Here is a 22,658-nt window from a genome sequence, read left to right on the forward strand (position 1 = left end):
AGACAGATGCGATCCCTGGGGAACACCACAGTTGGTGACTTTGGGCACTGACATGCATGACTCAATCTTCACGGCTATGCTTCGATCCTGCAAATAACTCTTAGTCCAGGCAGTGACTTTATGGTCAGAGAATTTGCTGACTTGACGGAGGAGAGTTGAGTGGCTTACTGACTTACTCTGTCAAATGCCTTGCAGAAATCTAGGGAGACGAGGTCGAAGTTCAGACGCTCATCAATGTAGTCGGCCATTTGCTGGGTAAGTATAATAAGCTGGTCTGTCGCAGACTTCTCCTTCACGTATGCGTATTGTTGACTGCATATCTTCTGTTTTATTGTTAGGTTAGCCTGGAGTTGTTTCGCTACTATTTTTTCGAAGAGTTTTGCTATACAGGGGAGGAGGGATATTGGGCGGTAGTTCGTAGGGTGAGTTGGGCAACCTTTCTCCTTGTACACTGGGATAATCGTGGCCATCTTCCAAGCGGAAGGGAACTCGCCTTGCTCGAGACTGTAGTTGAATAGTTTAGCCAGAGGTACACACAGGATGTCTGCACAGCGGCTGAGGACGGCATTTGATAGGTAACTGTCAGCAGATGATTTGTGCACAGACAATGTTCTTGCAGCTTCATAGACATCTGTGGATTTGATTTTTGTGAACGAAAATGGCTCTTGGTCATCAATGGTGCTGGATGATGGACAACGACCTGGTTGCTGATTTGGGGAATTTGCGGTGCATTGCTTCCTGAAGAATTCACAAAGGATTTCAGCTTTGGCTTTGCTAGATGGGTGGTGCCGTCATCATCCGCGAGAAGTTGTATTCCACGCGGCTTACTGCCAATGTTGCATATCTTCTTTGCTCTTTTCCACCACGAGTAGCCGCCTGCTCTGCCTTTGCTTAGCCTCGATGTCCCCAGTGTAGACAAATACGAGTGTCGAGCTTTCCGTATGGTGTTGCGGTACTCGTTTCTGCAGAGAATGTATGCTGCTTTAAGCGTCGGATTGTGTAGGTCTCGGCGCCATGGCTATGCACTGCATGCATGCAATGACCGCACAACACACTGGTATGCACTAGGCATATGCGGATAACACTGGATAATGCCGGCAGAAAAATTGGCAGAATTCGGTACTTTTCTGGTAAGTTTCATGCATGTTTGGTATGTGGATAAAGAAATGGAGCAGAATTCGAGGCGCCATGAGGTATGTATAATTCTGCCAATTTCACTGATTTTTGAGCAGAATCCGCCAATGCCTAGTAAAAAGTATGCACACCCAAGCAAGAGGCCGGACTCAACTCTCAAGATCAACCCCCAGATAGGCGTTAGCCTTTGGGTAATCCTGAAATAAAGATTATTATTATTATTATTAGACAGCTTCACAGGTCACGCGAGGGAGTTTGACGTGTTGAAGCTCGATCTCACTTCTCAGAGACAAGGTCGCTTATAAAAAAAATTAAATTCTGCACAGAAGGGGTACAATTTCAATCATTGTCAAACAGCCAGCTGTCGCATGTCGACATGTCCAGAGGTTGTGTAGATGTACATGCAATGCGAAGTGCACAGCCAATAATTATAATACACCTGTAAAGTATCTAAAACCTACCTAAAGACTAAAAATGTGAAATGTTGGGGGCGACGGATAAATAAATTAAAAAAGTAAAAAGAAAGAGAGTAGACTCATTTACGCAGAGCGTGTTGGTGTGCAGCTGTTTGACACCATGCACAACTGCTGTTGCCCATACGCTGGGCCACTACCACCACAAGACAGGACTAAAAAGAAACTCGGTCACAGCCACAGGGATGAAAAAAGAAGAAAAAAAGCTGGCCGGAATGCCGGTGCTCATAAATAACTCAAATACAGCACCAATGCTCAGCTCGGACAACACTAATGAGTAATTACTATTGAGTGATGCGGAAATAGTTCACTCAGGGTCAACACTAGCGCTACTCGCACACCCTATTCAGCAGTTGGTAAAGCCATACCAAGACAAACTAGTTGGTTGGGTAAATAAGCTCAAAACGAAGAAAAAAATAATGTACTAAATTGTCTTGCCAGGAGAGGTCGGCGCTGCAGGTACCATGGGCTGTTCTGCAAATGGACAGTACCCATGGCTTGCGCATACAGCGTTCCCATTGGTGGCTAAATACCAGCACCCTGCTGACACTGAGCAGTGGCCACGCTAGGTAGGATGAGGGATGACATTGGTGCCGACAGTGAGAGACAATGCCAGGCTAGAGCCGCGGCAAATCCATGAAACGTAACGATCCATTCATCTTTTCCTGAGCACGTGGCGTAGTAGCTTTCCAGCTGGCGATTTCGGCAGCTGATCCATGAACTCAACGCCACCGACCAGATGCTTGTAGGATGCCAACTGCGGGGGAGGAATGCACACAGAGAACAATGGTGTCCAGTGAACACCCAAGACAATCAGGTGCGTAGCTCGCATGGGGGGGGGGGGGGGGGCACGTTCACCCCCTAACAATTTCGACCTTGGTTCAGCATGCACGTAATGACCATGAATGACATGCATCAGTCATCCTATACATACGTGGCTATGCACCCCCTAAAAAGGGGACCAGCTACGCCCCTCCCTGACAATGGTCCGAAGGATACAATGCAGTGCAGTCTAACCTAGAGCAGCACTAGCAATACTGAGTTGCTTTCACCTAGACTAGGCTGCAGGCACAGTAGACCCTCTTTTACAGTCTAATTCATATACAGTTGAACATCGATTATCCGACCACCTCTGGGCAGACAACTGTCAGGCGGTGTTCAGATAAGGCAAATGTTCCGGATAAGAAACATGTACATGTACATGTACGACCTTTTTACTTTTCAAAATTTTCATATTTTTTGAATGGCTCACTACATGCACAGTGCGTACTCTACGGCACGTGCGCCCAAAAAAACTGTTACGGATAATCGAATGGTCGGATAGTCGATGTGCGGATAATCGATGTTCAACTGTACAGCAAAACCTGTCAAGGCGACAACTCGGATAAGGCGACCACCTGTCCTAGAAGACCACTGCAACCAGGACTAAGGGATGCTATTTCCAGTCAAGTGGCCCTGGATAAGGAGACCACTACTCGTTTTAGTTAACCCAGACTCACTAGTTGTTTGGTCTGTCAAACCATCAGCTTCTGTGTTCTAGTCGAACATGTACCTTCGTCCTCCCTGCAATTTTGAAATCTTTCTTGCTGATGACAGAGACCACATTTTGAAGGTCCCTTGAGCGGTCGTCTTAGACAGGTTTCACTGTTTTATAGATCTCTCGGACTAAAGCGGGATCCACAGAAGCTCTTTTATTTGCGATGCGCGATGTGACACGATCTGCGATGGCGTCGTGCGATGCAAACCCGCGAAATACCATTCACAGAAGAAGTCAGCGATGAGACATCGTTTGCCGATTTGGTGCGACGTTCAATACACGTGAGTACTACTTCACCATGGTACTTTCTAAGTATTCGTGTGGTTGGGTACAACTTTTACAAATCTACACGCAGCTCTTGAACCTTTTGTGCAAAAAAAAGGTCAAAATCGTACATCGCATCGCATCGCGAAAGTTGAGCCAAGCTCAACTTCTGCGATGTCCCAGTTGTGACAGTTGCGTGAGCTGCGAGATGGCTGCTATTTGGGGGTTTCCAGGTCGTGCGGCCGTCGCATCGCAAACATGTTTCTGTGAATCCCGCTAAAAGGCGAGCTGGGCTCAACGCCTGTCTAATCCCGCCGGAAATGGGTTTGGAATCAGCCCACATGTACAGTGCTGCTCAATGAAATCCGATCAAGTCAGGCAACGCCCCGCCGCCGGCCACTGTGTCAGGCAACGCCCCGCCGCCGGCCACTGTGTCAGGCAACGCCCCGCCGCCGGCCACTGTGCATACCTAGACGCTAAGACCTGCAAACACTGGGATGGAGAACTGATGCACGGCACAAACTTACTTGATTCACGCGATCAGATTTCACTGTGCAGAACTTTACATACTACAAGTAGCATATTTTCTGGTTACAAGTTGACCTTTCATGACCTAAACAAAAACGAGAGGGCTTGAAGGCCCAGAGCCCTCGCCACGCATCATTTTTACCTAGGTCATTGTGCGTGTTATTCGAAATGATAGAAACTTCTTTTCAATACACAGGCCAATAGCCGTATTGCAAAGACGTTTCTATCATACTCGCATACATGTATATACATGTAATTTTAGGGCTGAAACGATCGTGGATATTCACCTATCGATTACTCTTTAGCTCAACCCATTCTGGTTCTTTGGCCTGGGTAGCTGCTGCCGTGCCCATGTTTGCCATTGTTATCCAGGCCCGTTATCTAGCTCTTTCTTTCTCGCTTTCCCTCCCGCACTCGCCCTCCTTATCATGTAGACGTTCGTCTCGCTCCCTCCCTCCTTGTCGTTTCCGTAATAAATGTCTTCCCAATCCCCAACCTACCTTGTCCTTTGGCTGTTGTGATTGCGGCAATATGGAACTTTGAGAACTCGATATTGGCGCCCAACTCTCGCCGAACCCACGACCCGGATCACCACCCCAAGTTACCTTCGCCCACATCGCTCTCGCCATGTCGTCTTCAACCCATATCGTCCTCCGTCGGCTGCAAGGCGCTCAACCGACCGTGTCTCTCCGAAAGAAGGTGTGTGCACCCGTATCTTTTTCACCCTTCTCCCCAGCCCGCCCAGCGCTAGGCGGACTTGCCAACGTTCCAGTCAACAACAGCCGGCACGAGAACGGGCGGCACAGCAAGGGCCATGCTGCAAAGCTCCGGCGAGCTATACCAAAGTCAGATCTCCGAGACACCATGGCCAACAAGATTGTAATATCTAGTCTGGCTTGTCTCTGGCCCGCCTGAAGCTTACCCACTCTTGCAGTGACCTGTAGAGTGTGCTGGCATAGCCAGAAGATGCCGGGAGCGCCAAGTCAAGAGCCACGCGTGTAAGAAGGAATGGCTGGATGCCTGGTCTTGGCGACCTCCACGACCACCGAAAGCGGCAAGGCAACAGGGCACAAGCAGGCAGCCAGACCTGGGAAGACGGCGAAGCACGAGCATACCCACGTACTATATCGTTGCCGTAACGCTGAAGGCTATGCTCTTCCAGATCTTGACTACCCGGCATGGCTGAAGGAGCCCGCGGCTTGAAGAGAATTCGAAAGGACATAACACTACTCTGGCATTGGCAGTCGCTGGCTAGTTGAAGTTCCAAGAAAGTGTGACTACTAGCGTACGCTATCCTGCACTGTATACACTGGACATACACACCGTGGTGCATGTTGTACAGTGTATCATTCTGTCATGGGTGTGTGCGCGTGTGTGTGTGTGCCGCGTTGGTAGTGAGTGACTGCACACAAGTGCTTCTGATATAATATAGAATCACCAGGGTGCCATGTTTCATGGCAATATCAAGACTGTGAGTGACTTTGCTCAGTGCGGATGGTTACGGTTCGAGTGCGCTCAGCTGTACTCAGCATGGTAGCTCAGTCAATCTGATCAAGACTATGAGTGTGTTGTTATTAGCTAGTTAGTTGCTAGCACGATTACATCCACTCCTCACTGTACTGTGTAGACCAGATAGCCAGTGAGTTGCTGGCTAATCAGTCTGCGAGTAAAGTCACTACTGTATGGGATGTAGCCCGTGGTGCTATCCGTTCAATCTTGCTTGCCATTGTGCCCGTCAAAACGCACACGTTTCAACCCAGTGATCTGATTTCGCAATGTTCTCCGCAGTTCAGCGACATGCCGCTGAACTGCGGAGCCCGAACAACGGGTCAGCAGGATTGTCGCACTGCAGGCATGCGCTTTGATCACCACTGAGAAGAAAAGTGGGTGACCAAGCTGGCAGTATCTGTACTGAATCATCGATGCATCTGCATCATTTTCTTCATTTCCTAAAAAAAAAAGTATTGTTGCTCTCACCTTCACTTGCCCGTATTGGCTTCTTCAAGTTTATCCATTACGTGCCATGAAGTACAGGCAGTAGCTAATGAAATAAATAGCAGCTAGCCAGTTTACCTGCTGATGTCTGGCAAGACAGCAGGAACCAACGGAACCTGAGATGGGCACTGTACTGGGCTGCAAAGTGTCGATGTACGACTCCAGAGTTCGGGAAATTAGTACGACAGCAACTTGATGTCCATTGCCATTGGCCAATGTAGAGATGTTGGCCAGTGTGCTCATGTACTGTTGATGTTGAGAAATTACTACGACAGCAGCTTGATGTCCATTGGCCAATGTAGAGATGTTGGCCAGTGTGCTCATGTACTGTTTACGTTGAATACACCTGCTCGTTACCTGGCCCAACAACTTCATCGGCCCAAAACTTGATGAATCGCTATCTAACCATACACAGAGGGCATGTGATCACAAGACCAGCAGTGCTGCTCAATGAAGTGAGATCGCTTGAGACAAGTCGGCAGCGCCCTGCACCAGCGACCTCCACGGCCACCGAAAGCGGCAAGGCAACAGGGCACAAGCACCCAGTCAGACCTGGGAAGATGGCGAAGCACGAGCATACCCACGTACTACATCGTTGCCGTAACGCTGAAGGTTATGATCTTCCAGATCTTGACTACCTGGCATGGCTGAAGGAGCCCGTGGCTTGAAGAGAATTCAAAAGGACATAACACTACTCTGGCATTGGCAGTCGCTGGCTAGTTGAAGTTCCAAGAAAGTGCGACTACTAGCATACGCTACACACCGTACATACACACCGTGGTGCATATTGTACAGGGTATCATTCTGTCATGTGTGTGCGCGTGTGTGTGTGCCGCGTTGGTAGTGAATGACTGCGCACTAGTGCTCTGATATACAGCATCACCAGGATAACCATGTTTCACGGCAATATCAAGACTGTGAGTGACTTTGCTCAGTGCGGATGGTTATGGCTTGAGTGCACTCAGCATGGTAGCTCAGTCAATCTGATCAAGACTATGATTGTGTTGTTATTAGCTAGTTAGTTGCTAGCCCGGTTACATCCACTCGTCACTGTACTGTACTGTGTAGACCAGGTAGTCAGTGAGTTGCTGGCTAATCAGTCTGCGAGTAAAGTCACTACTGTACGGGATGTAGCCCGCGGTGCTATTCATTCAATCTTGCTTGCCATTGTGCCCGTCAAAACGCACACATTTCAACCCAGTGATCTGATCTCGCAATGTTCTCCAGTTCAGCGACACGCCGCTGAACTGCGGAGCCCAAACAACGGGTCAGCAGGATTGTCCCACTGCAGGCATGCGCTTTGATCATCACGGAGGAGAAAAGTGGGTGACCAAGCTGGCAGTGTCTGCACTGAATCATCGATGCATCTGCATCCTTCCTAAAAAGAAGAAGTATTGTTGCTCTCACCTTCACTTGTCTGTATTGGCGTGTTCAAGTTTATCCATTACGTGCCATGAAGTACAGGCAGTAGCTAATGAAATAAATAGCAGCTAGCCAGTTTACCTGCTGATGTCTGGCAAGACAGCAGGAACCAACAGAACCTGAGATGGGCACTGTACTGGGCTGCAAAGTGTCGATGTACAACTCCAGAATTCAGGAAGTTACTACGACAGCAACTTGATGTCCATTGCCATTGGCCAATGTAGAGATGTTGGCCAGTGTGCTCATGTACTGTTGATGTTGAGAAATTACTACGACAGCAGCTTGATGTCCATTGGCCAATGTAGAGATGTTGGCCAGTGCGCACATGTACTGTTTATGTTGAATACACCTGCTCGTTACCTGGCCCAACAACTTCATCGGCCCAAAACTTGATGAATCGCTATCTAACCATACACAGAGGGCATGTGATCACAAGACCAGCAGTGCTGCTCAATGAAGTGAGATCGCTTGAGGCAAGTCGGCAGCGCCCTGCACCAGCGCCCCAGTCCATGGAGTGTTGGCAGGTCCGGGGCTGCACGGTGCCCAGCGCGTGCTTGACTCGTGCGCTCGGATTTCAAAAAGCAGCACTGTACCACAACCACCACCACCACTCCATGATACTCGCACTACTGCTCTCTGCTATAGTCATGTCCAGGTAGTCTCACTGTCTGGTGCTCGGCCTGAAGTACTGTACCCGGCGACACACCACCAGAACTCTTCATGATAGCTTCCATTGGGGCTCAAGGATCGCAGAGTATCACCACACAAACAAAGGTGTTCGTGGACAAGATGTCGCAGGCAAGAGGAGATTCTGGAACGGGAACTCACAAGGTCAAACTGAAGCCTCTAGAAAAGCCAAGCCACTGCTTATCAGTGATGTTCTGCTCCACGTTACGGAAACGTAAGAATCCCGGGAACTCCCTTCACGTTCCTGTAATGTAAAGGAAACCTGTTCTGCTCTACGTTCACATAAAGATTAAGAAATCACGCGGAATGTGTACTGAGAATTTCCCGTTCCAAATTAGGCAGTTTTCTGGCTTTAATGATACGCGCCAGGTCTGTACGCATTATCTTTGCGTGTGCCACAATGTAGAGAACCTCATCCCCCACATAGAAATCTGGCCTCCCCCCCCCCCCCCCCCCTTCCTGTTTTGCTAAAAAGAAAGAGAGTGTGCACTCAGTAGAAGTGCATGAACAACTCTTATGCATGGTGACCCCATATAAAAACCATACCAAATTGAAGAGGACACATCACCCTGTGGATCAAAGTAGGGTGGCCTTGGGCACTTTTTTTCTTCGGGACTTCTTTCTCTAATAGGGCGATTTTCCTAAATAGACTGTGCTGGACACCTGTTGAGTACCGGACACACATGTACAGTAAAATCTGTCAAGACGACCACCACCACCTGTAGGACTACAAAATCCAGGACCGAAGGGTATCACTTGCACTGAGATTACCCCGGAAAAGGGGACCGACCACCTGTTGTACACAGGACCACGTGTTGAGGGGTCCGCGAGTGGTCGGCCTAGACAGGCTTCACTGCATGAGCAATCCCCGATATATGAAGAGTCGGCGAGGAGACAAAAGTTTTAAAATTGCAATGAATAAGATAAAGTGCGCAGTCATTCTAGATGCAAGATAACATAGAATGACTGTGCACTTTATCCTTTTCATTGCAATCCCCGATACTACAGTCACTACATCACATCAACGTCTTCCCCGGATGTGTAATCTCTCTAGTGCGCCACACTCACCCGTGATGAGATGAACTCCGCTACGGTCTCCTCGGTGATGTCTGAGCCTGGCCGCCTGACAACGAAGGCGCGTGGCGCTTCGCCAAACCTCTCATGAGGCACGCCTATTGCAGCAGCATCTGCGATGTCCGGGTGATGGAGAAGCTCAGCCTCGAGCTCAGCGGGAGCCACCTGGTACCCTGCAGAGACATGTCCGCAACACAGCTGTCATCCTGACATGAAAACACCTGCTTGTGGCCGTGTGCATTTTCAACAGCAGCAACGTAACGTGAGACCGATGCCTTCGCATTTTAAATGTCATACACAACAAAAACGGCAGCACACCCTGCTCTCACCTGGTCCCTGGCAGTCAACAACCACAGCATACAATGCTCTTTCCCTGTGCCTGGCATACAACAACTTTTACAGCCAAAAATTCTATTCAGTGCTAAACAAAGAGTACTAATATTACGGAATTCTAAAAAAAGTCTTCACCTGAAAGCACATGAACACATTGGTATTTTTACTAAACCAACAGTCCGGAGTGTATTCTCACCTTTCACCTTGATGAGCTCCTTGAGCCGGTCGACAATGAAGAAGTGGCCGTCTTCGTCGTAGTGTCCGATATCGCCCGTATGCAGCCAGCCATCCGAGTCCAGCATCTCGGCGGTGGCCTCGGGACGATTCAGATACCCTTGGAACACCTGAACAACCATGAACAGGAGAGCATTGTAATAATTGTAGCTTGCACAATCATGAATCCACATCTCCAGTACTTCTTGAAGCCACTAGACAAGCTCACGGTTAATTTAAAACATCTTATAAAGCTACCGATGTCTTCATCACTAGCCTCGTGCAGCACTAATACGCCCAAAGCGCAATGACGCAATAGGGCTTGAAAGTGCTACGTCACAGTATAGCAACAGCATAGCAACAATTTGAAAAATTCAAAAACTGGATCCACCTGGGGTCCAGTTTTTGTATGGATCCAAGCACATTTCAAGCGGTCTTACTCACAGCAAGGTGATGTAGCCAGTGAAACTGACTGATTTGGCTAGTGGGGGCGGGATGACAACTGGTGGCGAAGTAAAAGTCGCACCTGCATACGACATGAGTGGGTTGCTATGCACCCACATACTGAGGCAATAGCAAAGTCACACCTTAGTGGATCCAAAATAGAAATTTGATGTCAACTTACTACTCCCAGGCCGTTTTTGACGCCATCACTTTCAAGCCCTATTTGTATTGCCAACACCCCGCACAGACACACCGCGGCACAGCTGTGTGCGGTGTGTTGAACAGTGCATTCCTGACCCCAGCGTACTCACATGCATTACTCATGCATTCCATATTTGGCAATGCGCGTACTAAAAGGTGTCTCTCACCTAAGGCCCAGTAAGGGGCCGCGGACACACACCTCTCCATTAAATCTTGAAGCCCCTAGACAAAACCCTCAGTCAATTTTCAAACGTCTTAATAAACTACCGATGTCGTCAGCATTAGCCATGTGCAGCACCAATCCAAAAATTATGATGCATCTCTCACCTGAGGGCCGCGGACACACACCTCTCCATTCTCATGTGCTGACAGCGATCGCTTCTCGCCATCAAGGCTGCAGATCTTCACCTCTGTGCTGGGTACCGGAAGACCGATGGAGCCCAGCTTGTAGCTGCTTCTCGGCGAGGCATGGCAAATGGGACTGAGCTCTGTCAGCCCATAGCCCTTCAGAGGGAAAAAAAATGAAAATGACAAACACATTGGAACTTCAGAATAACGTTCTTCCACCGGAAACCAAAACTTCGTGACTTTGATCAAGCTCTCTAAGTTCTGGTGAATTGAAGCCGGAGGAATAGAGTGATGGTGAGTCCGGGTGAGACTCAAACGATGAGTATTTCTTTTCTATAATAGCAGACATAGAGTGAAACCTGTGTTTGCCAGACACTGTACCAAGCGGAATCCTGTGCTGACCGGACAGATGTTCATGCACCAAAAAAGTGCTGTGCATCTAGAAGTCGATCTGTCCCAGCGTTGCCTCCGTGACTCCTTGACACCTCTTGCGTCCATTGGTCACATCAACACCAGTTTGTGTGTGTGTGTGGGGGGGGGGGGGGGGGGGAGGAGGGAGGGATGGTGCCCCCTTGTGCAAGCACATGTACTAGTATCATGTCAATCAGTCAATCACGCATATGCATGCATGACCTTTTTTGTTTTCGTGTTTCGGTGCGAGGGTATGGTGCACGCTCCAATCTGCACACGCCCCTGGCTGACCATACTGTGGGAGTGAAGCATACTGAGCTCACGGACACAGTCTGCACACACTAGCCGGGCACGCTGCTACCCACAGCAGGTCACACGGTAAAACCGTGAACTCGATGCGTGACCCGCACGATTGCTTATTAGAGAGGTTGCGCACTACGTAAAGTTGAGCAGCTTTACGTTAGTGGGCGGGAAAAACCAGTGAATTCGTGAGTTTGCAATTTCTCCTATGGTAGTTTATCGGTGAAGGTTGCAAAAAAATTAACATTTAGATTTTTAAGCCACAACTAACCTGTAAGACTGGTTTTCCTTGCAGGCGATTGCTCAGCTCTTCTTGCACACCTCGGCCCAGTGGTGCAGCAGCACTGAACGCATAGTGCACGCTGGACAGGTCAGCCGCCTGGCCACGTGGATCGTTCAGCAAGAACAGGATCAACGGCGGCGCGACGAACAGCTGCGTCACCTTCTCCTGACCGATGATACCGGGCATGATGTTGGGGTCAAACTTAGGCACTGTCAGCAAACGACATCTCTGTATGGAGCATGTCCAGACAAGAAGAATAGAGAGAGAGAGAGAGAGAGAGAGAGAGAGAGAGAGAGAGAGATAGATAGAGAGAGAGACACACACACACACACACACACACAGAGATAGATAGATAGATAGAGAGAGAGAGCCCTCAGTCTGCTATTTCGCACCGAATATATCCATAACAGTATTCACAAATTACATCGTAATTATAAGTTAGACGTCCAGTTGATCTACAGGCCATGTCGTCTGAGCTAAGTGATTTGCAAGTCTGGCTCCTACAGGCAACCATGCTGAAATTATGTAGACCCTCTAGCCACTCAAGTGGAGACAGCCTAAAGGCCGATTCATACTTCATTTTTTGCGACGCGAAAGCGCGATGCGATGCGCTGAGTTTGCGACGTCGCACTTGCTTCGCAAACCAACGCAAACACCAAAACGCCAAAGTTGGCCAAGTTCAACTTTTCGCGATAGCGATGCGAGACGACAGCGCTTCACCATGGTAAAAACAATGGCGGCACGGGTGCGTAGGAGTTCACAATTTATTTTGTCTGGAAATGTTTTTCGGACGAGTTGCTTTTTGAATGATTTCCCGGAGCTCGAGAACATGTTGTTGACAAGGAAGACTTTTGTATTTGGTTTTCATTTCGTTGCTGTCTACTCTTCCTGTACGGTGTCACCAAGAGTACCTAAACAGTTTATGTATTACTGATTTTCATTTCCACACCTTGTACACGTATTGTGGCAATGGCTACGTTCGATGATTCACAGTCGTTTTCTGAGATGCTCCAAGACTCCAGCTTTCACTCTCAGCCCGAGCCCGAGTCACCTGAAGTGAGTGTAGTGGAAGGAAAGCCGAGCCACGAGGAGTACTTTGTTGAAGAGGTGCGACGGTACGGATGTCTGTGGGATAAAACCTCAAAGCATAACAAGGACAAGTGAGTTACTTGCCTTGCTTGCATACAGGTAGATTTGTTCTTTCACATTTCTTGTCCATTTTACATGTACAGAAATTTATTCTAGGCTACAATGTAGTTGTCCAGTGTGGAATGTGCTGGAATTTGCACACTACACCGCAGTCATTAGATCGATCTGCCTTATATAATAGCATGCAGAATTGGGTGGAACTTGGATGGCTTGATTGGGGTTTGAACACTTTTGTTCGGAATATGAAATGCCGCCAGTGACTGGGACAGGCTTGATCATAACATGGGCGCACACACTGTACTCAGGGATACATAACATCGAGTATCAGCCTCGTTCTTGGCATGGCAGGAAAATGTGCCCTATTTATAAAGTTCAATTGCAATTGTTCATTACTTACTTGAAATTGTTGTCTCCACATCGACCACTTCATCTACTTTATACCTGTAATCCTCTTTGTTTCATGTGCATGCTATTTCCAGATTCATGAAGGAGCGTGCATGGTTGAAGGTGGCAGAGTCGCAACCTGCCAAGGATCTCCAGCTGAGATCACCCGCCGAATGTCAAAAGAAATTTAAGTATCTACGCGATACTTACGTGCGTCTGAAGAGGGAGCACATCTCCAAGTTACCCCGGAGTGGCTCCGGAACCGTCTGTGTTCCTGCTCCTGCATGGCACTTATGGAGTTGCATGAATTTTGTAGACTCAACAATAAGGAAGAGGATAACTACATCAAACACTGGTGAAGCAACATGTGTCCCCCCCTGCCGCTGTGCCTCATTCCCCCTCAACCTCTTCTCTCTCTTCCTCTCTTCCTGTCTCGCCTTCCTCTCTCCCTCTCTCGGCTTCCTCTCTTCCTCTGGCCCTGTCTCCTCTTGGTGAGGATTGCTCAGAGGAGGAAGCACCGGACAGCCCAGCACCCGCCGTTCGATCAGCACCACCTCTGCCATCACCAGCTGCGGAGAAAATGGCAACGGCACCAAAGGCCAAGAAACGGCGTGCTGACGACATGGACTTGACTAGTAGTTTGGTATCAACGGCTAACACCGTGTTGTCGTTGGCCAAGCAGAGGGTAAATGCACCAGCCAGCGACAACGAAGACGCCGCCTGGTGCAATGCACTTGCCCTTAGCATGGGACATTTGTCCAGAAAAAACAAGGCCCAGTTCAAGGCTAAAGTTCAGCAGCTTTTGAGGAGGAGTGATTCTGTGCAGTTGTTTGATTGCCAGATCACAATACCGGTCATCAGGTCATGTATTCCAACATAATATTGATTGTGTCGTCTGCCTGCCAGAGATCAGAAGAATGTAGAAAGAGAGAAACGCGGTGTGCCATCTTGAGTGCATATGCGGCAAAAGATGTCGGTGAGTCCCAATGCAGAATTGCCACCAGAACCAAAGAAGATAATCAGGCAACAGGCCGGTCTGGAAGCAGGTAGGTCAGTAGTAGTGGCAGTGTAGGGTAGCATAGTGTAGTAGTGTAGTGGTGTAGCATAGTGTAGTAGTGTAGCGTGGTTTAGGGGTGTAGGTAGGTAAAGCAGGCAAGGAGAACTAATTACTTCTTCGCCATGGGCGAGCTCGCAGGAGAGCCTACGATGAAACTTCTCTACTGCCTCCCGGGTATAGAGCACACTGTGCACAGCGTGTTGCAGACCCTGACTTCTCATGCCAACGATTCAAGGGATCGTGAAGAGCGCCTCCAACGGCGTGTGTACGAGCTCTCCGAACAGCTCACAGACCTGCGCGAGGAATGTAGTTCCTTCAAGAAATCCGCCATTGCTCCTGAAAAGGTGCCTGCAGCACCCGGCCCAGATTAAGTCGACACCCCCGGCACGCACATGGAGCAGCCTCCGCAATAGGTTCCTCGATTGTGACATCCCAATGTGGAACAGCCTGCCAGAACACGTCTTGCAAACAGCACCGCACCCACGGCAGCTGCAGTCATTCAAGGAAAGGTGCCATAGGTACCTACTGCGTCTTGACTGGCAGAGAGCAACTGACGCTCTTGTGATTTTCCTAGTTTCGCAAATTCGCTATACAAACAACTCTTTCGCACAAGGGCTCTAGTCTGTATGCTATGGTCATGTGAGATTACACGCCAGTGACTTCCTTTGCTTTTAAGCAAAGGAAGTCGCTTAAAAGTTCTGATTGACCTCCATTTCTCCTATCCAACATTTCTTTTAATCCTTCATATCTTTACCCTTTCTGCAGTGGAGGTGTGGGCGCAGCATTGCAGATGCCGAGATCACCAAGGTCGGCTGAGCAGCAGGTCCCAGCCACCACTTTCTGCATTTATTAGTGAGCATAGTGGACTTAAATAAATTAAAAAATCCACAAGTATCAATATTTTATTACAGAAAATATTGGTTTATTTAGGGGGGAGGAGGTTTGGGCCCTGTTCGTCTCGTCTTCGGGAAAAAAATATCGATCTCCAGATGTGGACGAGCACTGTGCCAACATGTAGTTGATGACCACCAAAAAAGTGAATGTCAACCTTGTGAATATACTCAGAATACACATGGCTACGGCAAGGTTGTGCAGCTGTGGCAATCAGGGAATTTTCTAGAACCGCCCCAACCGGTTTTCGACCGGTTGAAATTGTTGGCGACCGGTTGAAAAGTTACAAATCAGTTCCAACCGCCCGTACTTTTCTGTGGGTGATGGAGCTGTGAATGGTCAAACGCTTTTTTCTGGACGGATACTTCCAGCGAAGCCGCGTGGGCTGGTACGAGGGTCACGAGTTTGTACGGTTTGTGCGGTCGAACCGCGTCATCAAGCTGTAGCAACGGCGTTGCTACAGTCCAACAGCTCCGCGCGACATCGCTTTCACACCTTTTTAGCCGTCATCACACTTCGGTTACCTCCAGCACCAAGAAATCTGATAAATTGCTGTCGAGTGCCATATTTGGGTTGTATTTTGGAAAACATTTCTGCGGGGGGACCCCCGGACCCCCCGACTCTTCATTGGACCGTAACCGGTTGGAAATTCGTCCTAGAATATACCCTGGCAATGTAGACATACTGTAGGTGTGGCGTGAATTAGGAGTTCACAATCTTTTAGTACTATGTGCACATGCACCCAAAGTAGCAACTGTACTCCATGCGTCGCATGTCGCAAAAGTTCAACTTTCTTCAATGTCTGCAACAGGTATCTTGCGACAGTACGCGACAGGCATTTCCTTGTCGCAACTGTCGCAAATCGTGTGTCGCGTCGCGAAAAGCTGTATTGTGAATTGGCCTTTAGGATTTTGCTAAGCTTTGGTGTCTATATCGCGTAGGTAAACGTACTGCAATGTGCACTGCTTAGCACCTTTTTTCTGCTTCTTTCTTTTTTATGTGGGTTCTCGTTTGGTTATGTTCTTTGCTAGCTTTGTATACCGCTGTTAGCTTTTCATGACCACATTATTCATTCAAATTTCAGCCTTCCAGGGCTAAAATCCTTTTCGGCCGCATCAAATTTTCGGAATGTATACACTGTCACACTGAACCTTGCAAAACAAAATCTCGGCCGCAACAAATTTTGGCCAAACATGACCAGGCCGAAAATAGCCGAAAATAATTACTTTAAAAGTATGTGCCGAATATTTGTAGACATACAGTAATACTAGTACTGCACTGGATTGTGTGTGAAATGCAGTGCATACTTGAATGTAGACGAGTTGCCTACTGAGCATAGCATATCCTAGACACAACGTACCTGGTATATGCCATTGGCAAGCAGGACGACCATTCCGTAGATGTGATAGAACGGCATGACGCACAGCACGCACTCGTCTTCTGACTGCCGGAAATACATGAGCTCCGGCTCGTCGGCCATTTGCAGGACATTGACTATGAGATTGCGATGCGAGAGCATGACCCCCTTGGGCAAGCCGGTCGTGCCACTGCTGAACGGTATGACGGCAGTGTCCTTAGCAGCGTCCACCGTGAATCTAGGCAGGAGGCCAGCACTGGTTTGCAACAGCAGAGACAGCGGAACAACCCTGACACTAGAGCTCAGCGATGACGGCCGGCTGCTGTCCGTATCCATCACCACGACTCCCTTTATGTCGGTGTTGGCAATGGCCGCTTCCACGACGCTAGACAAGAGCTCGGCCGTGGTAAACACGTACTTGGCACCGGCGGTCGTCAGCTGCTTGTTCAGCTCGTGCGACGTGTAGATCGTATTGGCAGTGGTTACGATGCCACCGGCCATCATGGTGCCCAGGAACGCCACGGCGTACTCGGGCCGGTTTGGGCACATCACTGCAACAATGTCGCCGCGTTCCATGCCGAGATGCTGCACCAGACCTGCGCCAAACGTGGCACAGTGGTTTTCCAGCTGGTCTAGGGTGAACGAGCGACGCGTCACGGCATCCTCGATGGCAGTGTAGTTACGCCGCTGTCCCGAGAACAAGAAGTCCGGCAGCGAAACGTTGGCGTCGGGAGCGGCGATGTCCGGGAACGGCGACTTCACAATGTTGTCGGGCTGAATGTGAGAGCTGCCACGTCTGACTGGTGTCGCTGCTCCACATGCCAGTCTTTGCAGGACCCGCCAGCGATGACATTGTCTTCTGACCACCGAAGTGGCAGCACTTGAAAACATGGCTCTAGTACAAGTAGGTATTCCTGTATGCAAGAAAGAGCAGCAAGAGAAAGGTGAAGATCACACAAGGTCAGAGAATTGCTGTCACTATGCGCGCCATACCCCACAGGTTCTCCAGGATGTTTTAAAGGGGAAGTTAAGGCAAAAATTAAAATTTCACCAGTTGTAGTCTTCGGGGTGCTGAGTCGAATGGTCGTGGTCCGAGGAAGCTGAGACGCTCCCTTCCTACTTGAATCCCAATCGAACTCGCGCACTTCCACCGAAACTGGGTGACTGCGCCCTACTAGATGGGGATTTGTATGCAAAATGTCACTAAAAGTGCCATTTCGTTCTTATAAAAGCATGGAGGACCGCGATTGGCCCATATGTTGTAGTCTTTTGGACGCTGAGTCGATTGGTTTTGGTCCGAAAAGGCTGCGATGCAGCGTTCCTCCTTTATTCCCAATCGAACATGGTTGAACAAGCGGTCACGTGCTCCTGCGTACGCCAGTCACCTGGTCACCGTGCCTGCAGGGTACAACTTACTAGCCTGTTTGACCTTTTTTGGGTGCAATCCTGTCACTCGAGTTGAACTCGAGTTGAACCTTGGTGTGAAAGTTCTCGCCTGCTGGCGTGGTGACCAGGTGATTTGGGCACCCAGGAGCACGTGACCGCTTGTTCAACCATGTTCGATTGGGAATAAAGGAGGAACGCTGCATCGCAGCCTTTTCGGACCAAAACCAGTCGACTCAGCGTCCAAAAGACTACAACATATGGGCCAATCGCGGTCATCCGTGCTTTTATAAGAACGAAATGGCGCTTTTAGTGACATTTTGCATACAAATCCCCATCTAGTAGGGCGCAGTCACCCAGTTTCGGTGGAAGTGCGCGAGTTCGATTGGGATTCAAGTAGGAAGGGAGCGTCTCAGCTTCCTCGGACCAAGACCATTCGCCTCAGCACCCCGAAGACTACAACTGGTGAAATTTAAATTTTTGGCTTAACTTCCCCTTTAAACGTCAAACAACATGTTCTGACTGATATTCAACAAGTATACCCCCATGGAGAATTTCGAGGAGCAAAAGTGTGTCTTATTCCTGTCGTAACTCCGAATAGAATGAGAAGTGACGAAAGCATCAGGGAATGTGCATGTTTTTATACGGGCGTTTGCCCGCTCCCTCATCCGAACCCCTTGGAGGAGACGGTTCCGTGCCCAGAAGGCCTAGGGGTGCGGAAAATCGGCGACATCGCATTCAGGGACACCAAAGTCAGACTACGGAGGCAAACGCAATGCAGTCAGTTATGAGAGGCGATCGTTTCATCGCACAACGCTGTACATAGTTGGTTAACGAGCCCAATTACGCATCATCAAATCGACGTAACGTTATGCTACACCAGGGCGTGCGGCCTATTGGCTTGTAGTCTTGCCAGCGAATCACGAGGTACCGAGTTCAAAACCTGCGCTGGTAACAGGGAGTGTGTTTAGTGCTCTCTCAATCACGGTGATGCGGGCGAGTACCAACTTTTTACATGCAATGAACTGTACCGACGCCCACGGCGAACTAGGTGCCCACGTGCCCGGACTGAGGGTAACAGGGATACGGTTTACGGGGTTATAGGGTGGTTGCATGCCAGTTGTGTTGAGAGACATATCCTTTCTCCCCCTGACTCACTTGTGAGGTCTGCATTCGACAAGTAGGGTATATGGGCGAAGTGGTGGGCCGCCGAAGCGAATGTCTTTGTTTGATGTGGTCCTCAACACGTCGGGTGATGCGGCCGCAAATCTGGCAAACTTTACTCTTTTTTTATGCTACAGGCCCAGGGCCAGCAATGCAGATAGCAATAAAAACAAATGCAATCATCTTCGGGCCAATTTTGCAAAATCTTTATCTCAAAGCATCTAGGCACTCTATCATAGTGGGGTTCGGAATAGGGGCTTCGCCTTTTCATACAGAAACCTGTAGGCTTTCAACCAGTGCATTTCAGCTCAATTTTCGGAAAGAAGTATTTTGGCATGAGCTACAATAAATCGCTGAATCCGGGCAACTGTACAAACTACAAAGGCATGATGTAATTAAAATATGAACCATCGCTGTTGACACATCTCAATACTTCTAGCTGGCTAGAGTGTAGTTATTGACCTCTAACACCTAGAAGTAGTGTGGGTAACTCACTTTCTCGGTGTTTCTACATGTGTTAGCATTACGTCGCTGACTTGTTTCCGTCAGGCTGCTTTCGCACAGAAGATCAGCCTCCAGATCATTGTCTAGTTGAAGCAGCTCCGCGAGCAAGTCCTGTGATGGACCAAGGGAAAGACTACAGCCTACCAACAGCCACCACTGGCACCATGCCAGTGATCATGGTGATCAACTGAAAGGACTTCAATGCTATCCGATACGAGTACTGAGCTGACCTGTTCTTGTAGCTCGAACTAAAAAAACCCAGCACATATTTCCGCGAAATGAAAAAAGAAAACGAAAAGGCTTTCTTTGTACGAAATCTTTTTTTAGAAGGCACCGGTACGCGGTACCTCGCGCCGCGGTCGCGCCCGCTAGAGTTTTTGACGTACGGTGCGGCTCACGTCAACATAATGGTAGGGACTTCAATTGAAAAACCAAATTCGCGAGTTTTGCATAAAACGCTAGTTTTTCTAAACCGGGAAGGTGTGAGAAACAACCTGTGAAAATTTGAACCCAAAATTCCAAGGCAATCTAGAGTTATAGTCGATTGAAGATCGGAAAACGGGGGAGAAAGTAGTCACAGAAGTAAATGCAAGTATGTATGTGAGCCGTGTGGTTTCCGTCCAGCACTGCACTATCTGGTACATACATGGCGATACAGGATGTGTGCATGCATGCAGTGTGCACGCATGCCGTGCGCGCCTACTTGCACAAGTCACACGTTTTCACCGTCACTGCTCCTACAGCGTGCGCGCAGTTCACTCGATTTTTTTCGTCTACCACCCGGAAATCGCCGTGGGCTGGTTTCTGTGATCATCTTCCTTCTACCGTGATAAAGCGCGAGCCTTAATGTTCTAGAATCCTCTTGGTTTAGGCTAATTCGAGGCCGCTGAACACGAAAATCGGGTGTTCTTCGTGGGGCCGAGTACGGATCTGGTCGAAATTAGTACTTCGAAGTGCATCCGCGCCAAGCGCGGAGGCATTATTTTTGGAAGCATGGCATGTGTGGCACCATTGGAAAGGTAATGACCTCAGCTACCTAAAAATAGCATCGACAAGGCCGAAAAGGCCGCGGGAGAAGATACTCGGGCCTCGAACTGCATCTAGAACTGCAGTCACGAGGCGCCCATTCACTTTGTACAGGCGAGCTGTGACTGCACTTTTCGCTTTTCTGTGACCGGAACTGAACTCCCTAATAATGGTCAAAGGAGACCGAGCTACCTCCTTTTCTACATGAACGAGTAGTATACTGTATAGTACGAGGTGGTTTGGCTTTTTTTAACATGGTTGTAAAATGACGTTTTTTCAGTCACTTCTAGACAAGCTACAGTGGTGGTCAAAAGTTTTGACCCACCATGCAGATTTTTCGAATTCTGAAGGTTTGGGCTGTAAGCTACTAAATTTTTGGTCGAGGACCTCTGAATCAGGCAGAATAGTGAAGTAGAAATGAAAAATGCTGAAACACAGAGTCATCTGGGGACTACTGTGGTCAAGTATATGTAAAAGGTGGGTCAAAACTTATGGCCAACGCCCGCACTATCATAAACCGCCCACAGGATACACGGAATAGTGTGATTTCTAAAAAGTATTCAACTAAGCTAAAGTCTAGAAGTCAGTCCCGGCCTATTCCAGATACATCCACCACTTTGTAACCCCTCCCTTGGCCTTGATGATCGCTTGCATCCGCTGCCGCATTGACTCGACGATCTTCTTGTGCTCGTGAGGAGAAATCAACTTCTATACCTCCTGGCACACTCGCCACAGCTCATACTGGTTTCTGGGGGTTATTTCGACATCGTGCTGCTTCAGCCCAGCAATTTTGCAGAGATTCTCAGTTGGATTGAGGTCAGGTGGCTGCAGGGGCCATGTCAGGACAGTGATGCCGTTCACCGTCTGCCGCGCCTCCGTTCTGTTTGCGGAGCGTTTGCGGCCATAAGACACCACCCACACCACCCACAAGCTGCATCATGCTCAGCAACATCATGTTTTCGGAGGATGCGAGGTACTGGTCCGCATTCATCGTATCCATCACCCGGCAAATGAGCGCTACGCCGTTGCTGGCCATGGCTCCCATACATTGATATTGCCGTCGCGGCGCTTCACAGTTTTGCGGGTGCATGTGCCAGCCAGAGCCTATCCTGTCCACCTCCTGACGTAAACTGCACCACCAGAGCCCTTGAGGTTGATTTTAGACTCATCAGTCCACAGAAATTACCACCAGTCATCACTGCTCCAGTCCTTGTGCGTCTATACAAATTTAAGGCGTTTTGCCTTATTCACAGCACTGATGAAGGGCCATTTGATGGCCATACAGCCACGTAGGCCTGCTATCTGCAACCTGCGTCTCACAGAACGCACAGAAATCGCGTTCTCACCGTCGCTCACCATCTCAGCTCGCAGGCAGTGACGGATTTGAGGCGATTCGCCATTGATTTCATGATATGGTGGCGATCTTGTCTTGCACTGGTCTCTCTTGGTCGGTCTGATCGTGGTGAAATGTAGTCAATTTTTGTTTCCTGACAATTCTACGTATCGTAGGATCACTCAAATCCAACAGAGGAGCGATACCACGCCAAAAGAGACCGTCAACACTCAGCTTCACGACCATTTCCCTCACATCCTTGCTAATCTGACCTCGGTTCACTATCCTGGCTGAAAATACCATCTCCTTCGTCAAAATTGTCAAGTTTGATATCGCAAACTCTCAAAGTGAGAAGTCAAGTGTTCATTTTCAACTTTCCCGGCACGTGCATCAGCCTGACAACTTTTTTGAAACCGTACGGTACAGTAGAGTCGCGCGCCCAAGAACGTTTAGGGCTCACAGTACGTATGCTGATAGCCAGTGGACATCAGCGCCATTTTGATTTGGGGCACTCAAGTTCACGTGATCCTTTCGCGTGCGGAGCTGTATGCAGTTCTGTGCTGGCGTGTAGTCTCTGATCTACGTGCAGGCTGCAGCATGATCATGATGATGGAGCTGCTGTTTTCTTGCTCTGTCGGCAAACAAAATTTCCGACAAGTAGCTAGAAGATGGCATATGGAGAAGCTTGGGAGGCCTTGATCTTTTCTGTAGTTCGGGAGATGGACATCGAACATTACAATGGTAGTTCTCCGTGACTTACCCT

General features: G+C 48.9%; 1 protein-coding gene across 1 annotated transcript; it reads right to left on the minus strand.

The window, feature by feature from the left end:
• Positions 1-1,326: 1,326 nt before the first annotated feature.
• LOC135823207 (uncharacterized) lies at positions 1,327-19,791 on the minus strand. Its single transcript, XM_065336052.1, has 7 exons — positions 19,528-19,791; positions 16,489-17,399; positions 11,636-11,875; positions 10,633-10,809; positions 9,644-9,791; positions 9,109-9,287; positions 1,327-2,364 (listed from the first exon to the last, which is right to left on the minus strand). The coding sequence occupies exons 2-7, from the start codon at positions 17,374-17,376 to the stop codon at positions 2,263-2,265; spliced, it is 1,734 nt and encodes a 577-aa protein (XP_065192124.1). The 5' UTR covers positions 17,377-17,399; positions 19,528-19,791; the 3' UTR covers positions 1,327-2,262.
• Positions 19,792-22,658: the final 2,867 nt, after the last annotated feature.

The sequence above is a fragment of the Sycon ciliatum genome, chromosome 8, assembly GCF_964019385.1.
Source record: "Sycon ciliatum chromosome 8, ocSycCili1.1, whole genome shotgun sequence".
Lineage (NCBI taxonomy): Eukaryota > Metazoa > Porifera > Calcarea > Leucosolenida > Sycettidae > Sycon > Sycon ciliatum.

Bases quoted from the DNA above. Each gene is read 5' to 3' on its own strand.
- LOC135823207 (XM_065336052.1), bottom strand. From the start codon at position 17,376: ATGTTTTCAAGTGCTGCCACTTCGGTGGTCAGAAGACAATGTCATCGC. The intron at 10,810-11,635 runs GTTAGTTGTGGC...TTCCCTCTGAAG, and splicing joins AAGGAAAACCAGTCTTACAG to GGCTATGGGCTGACAGAGCT. The intron at 9,288-9,643 runs GTGAGAATACAC...ATGTCTCTGCAG, and splicing joins GGAGCTCATCAAGGTGAAAG to GGTACCAGGTGGCTCCCGCT.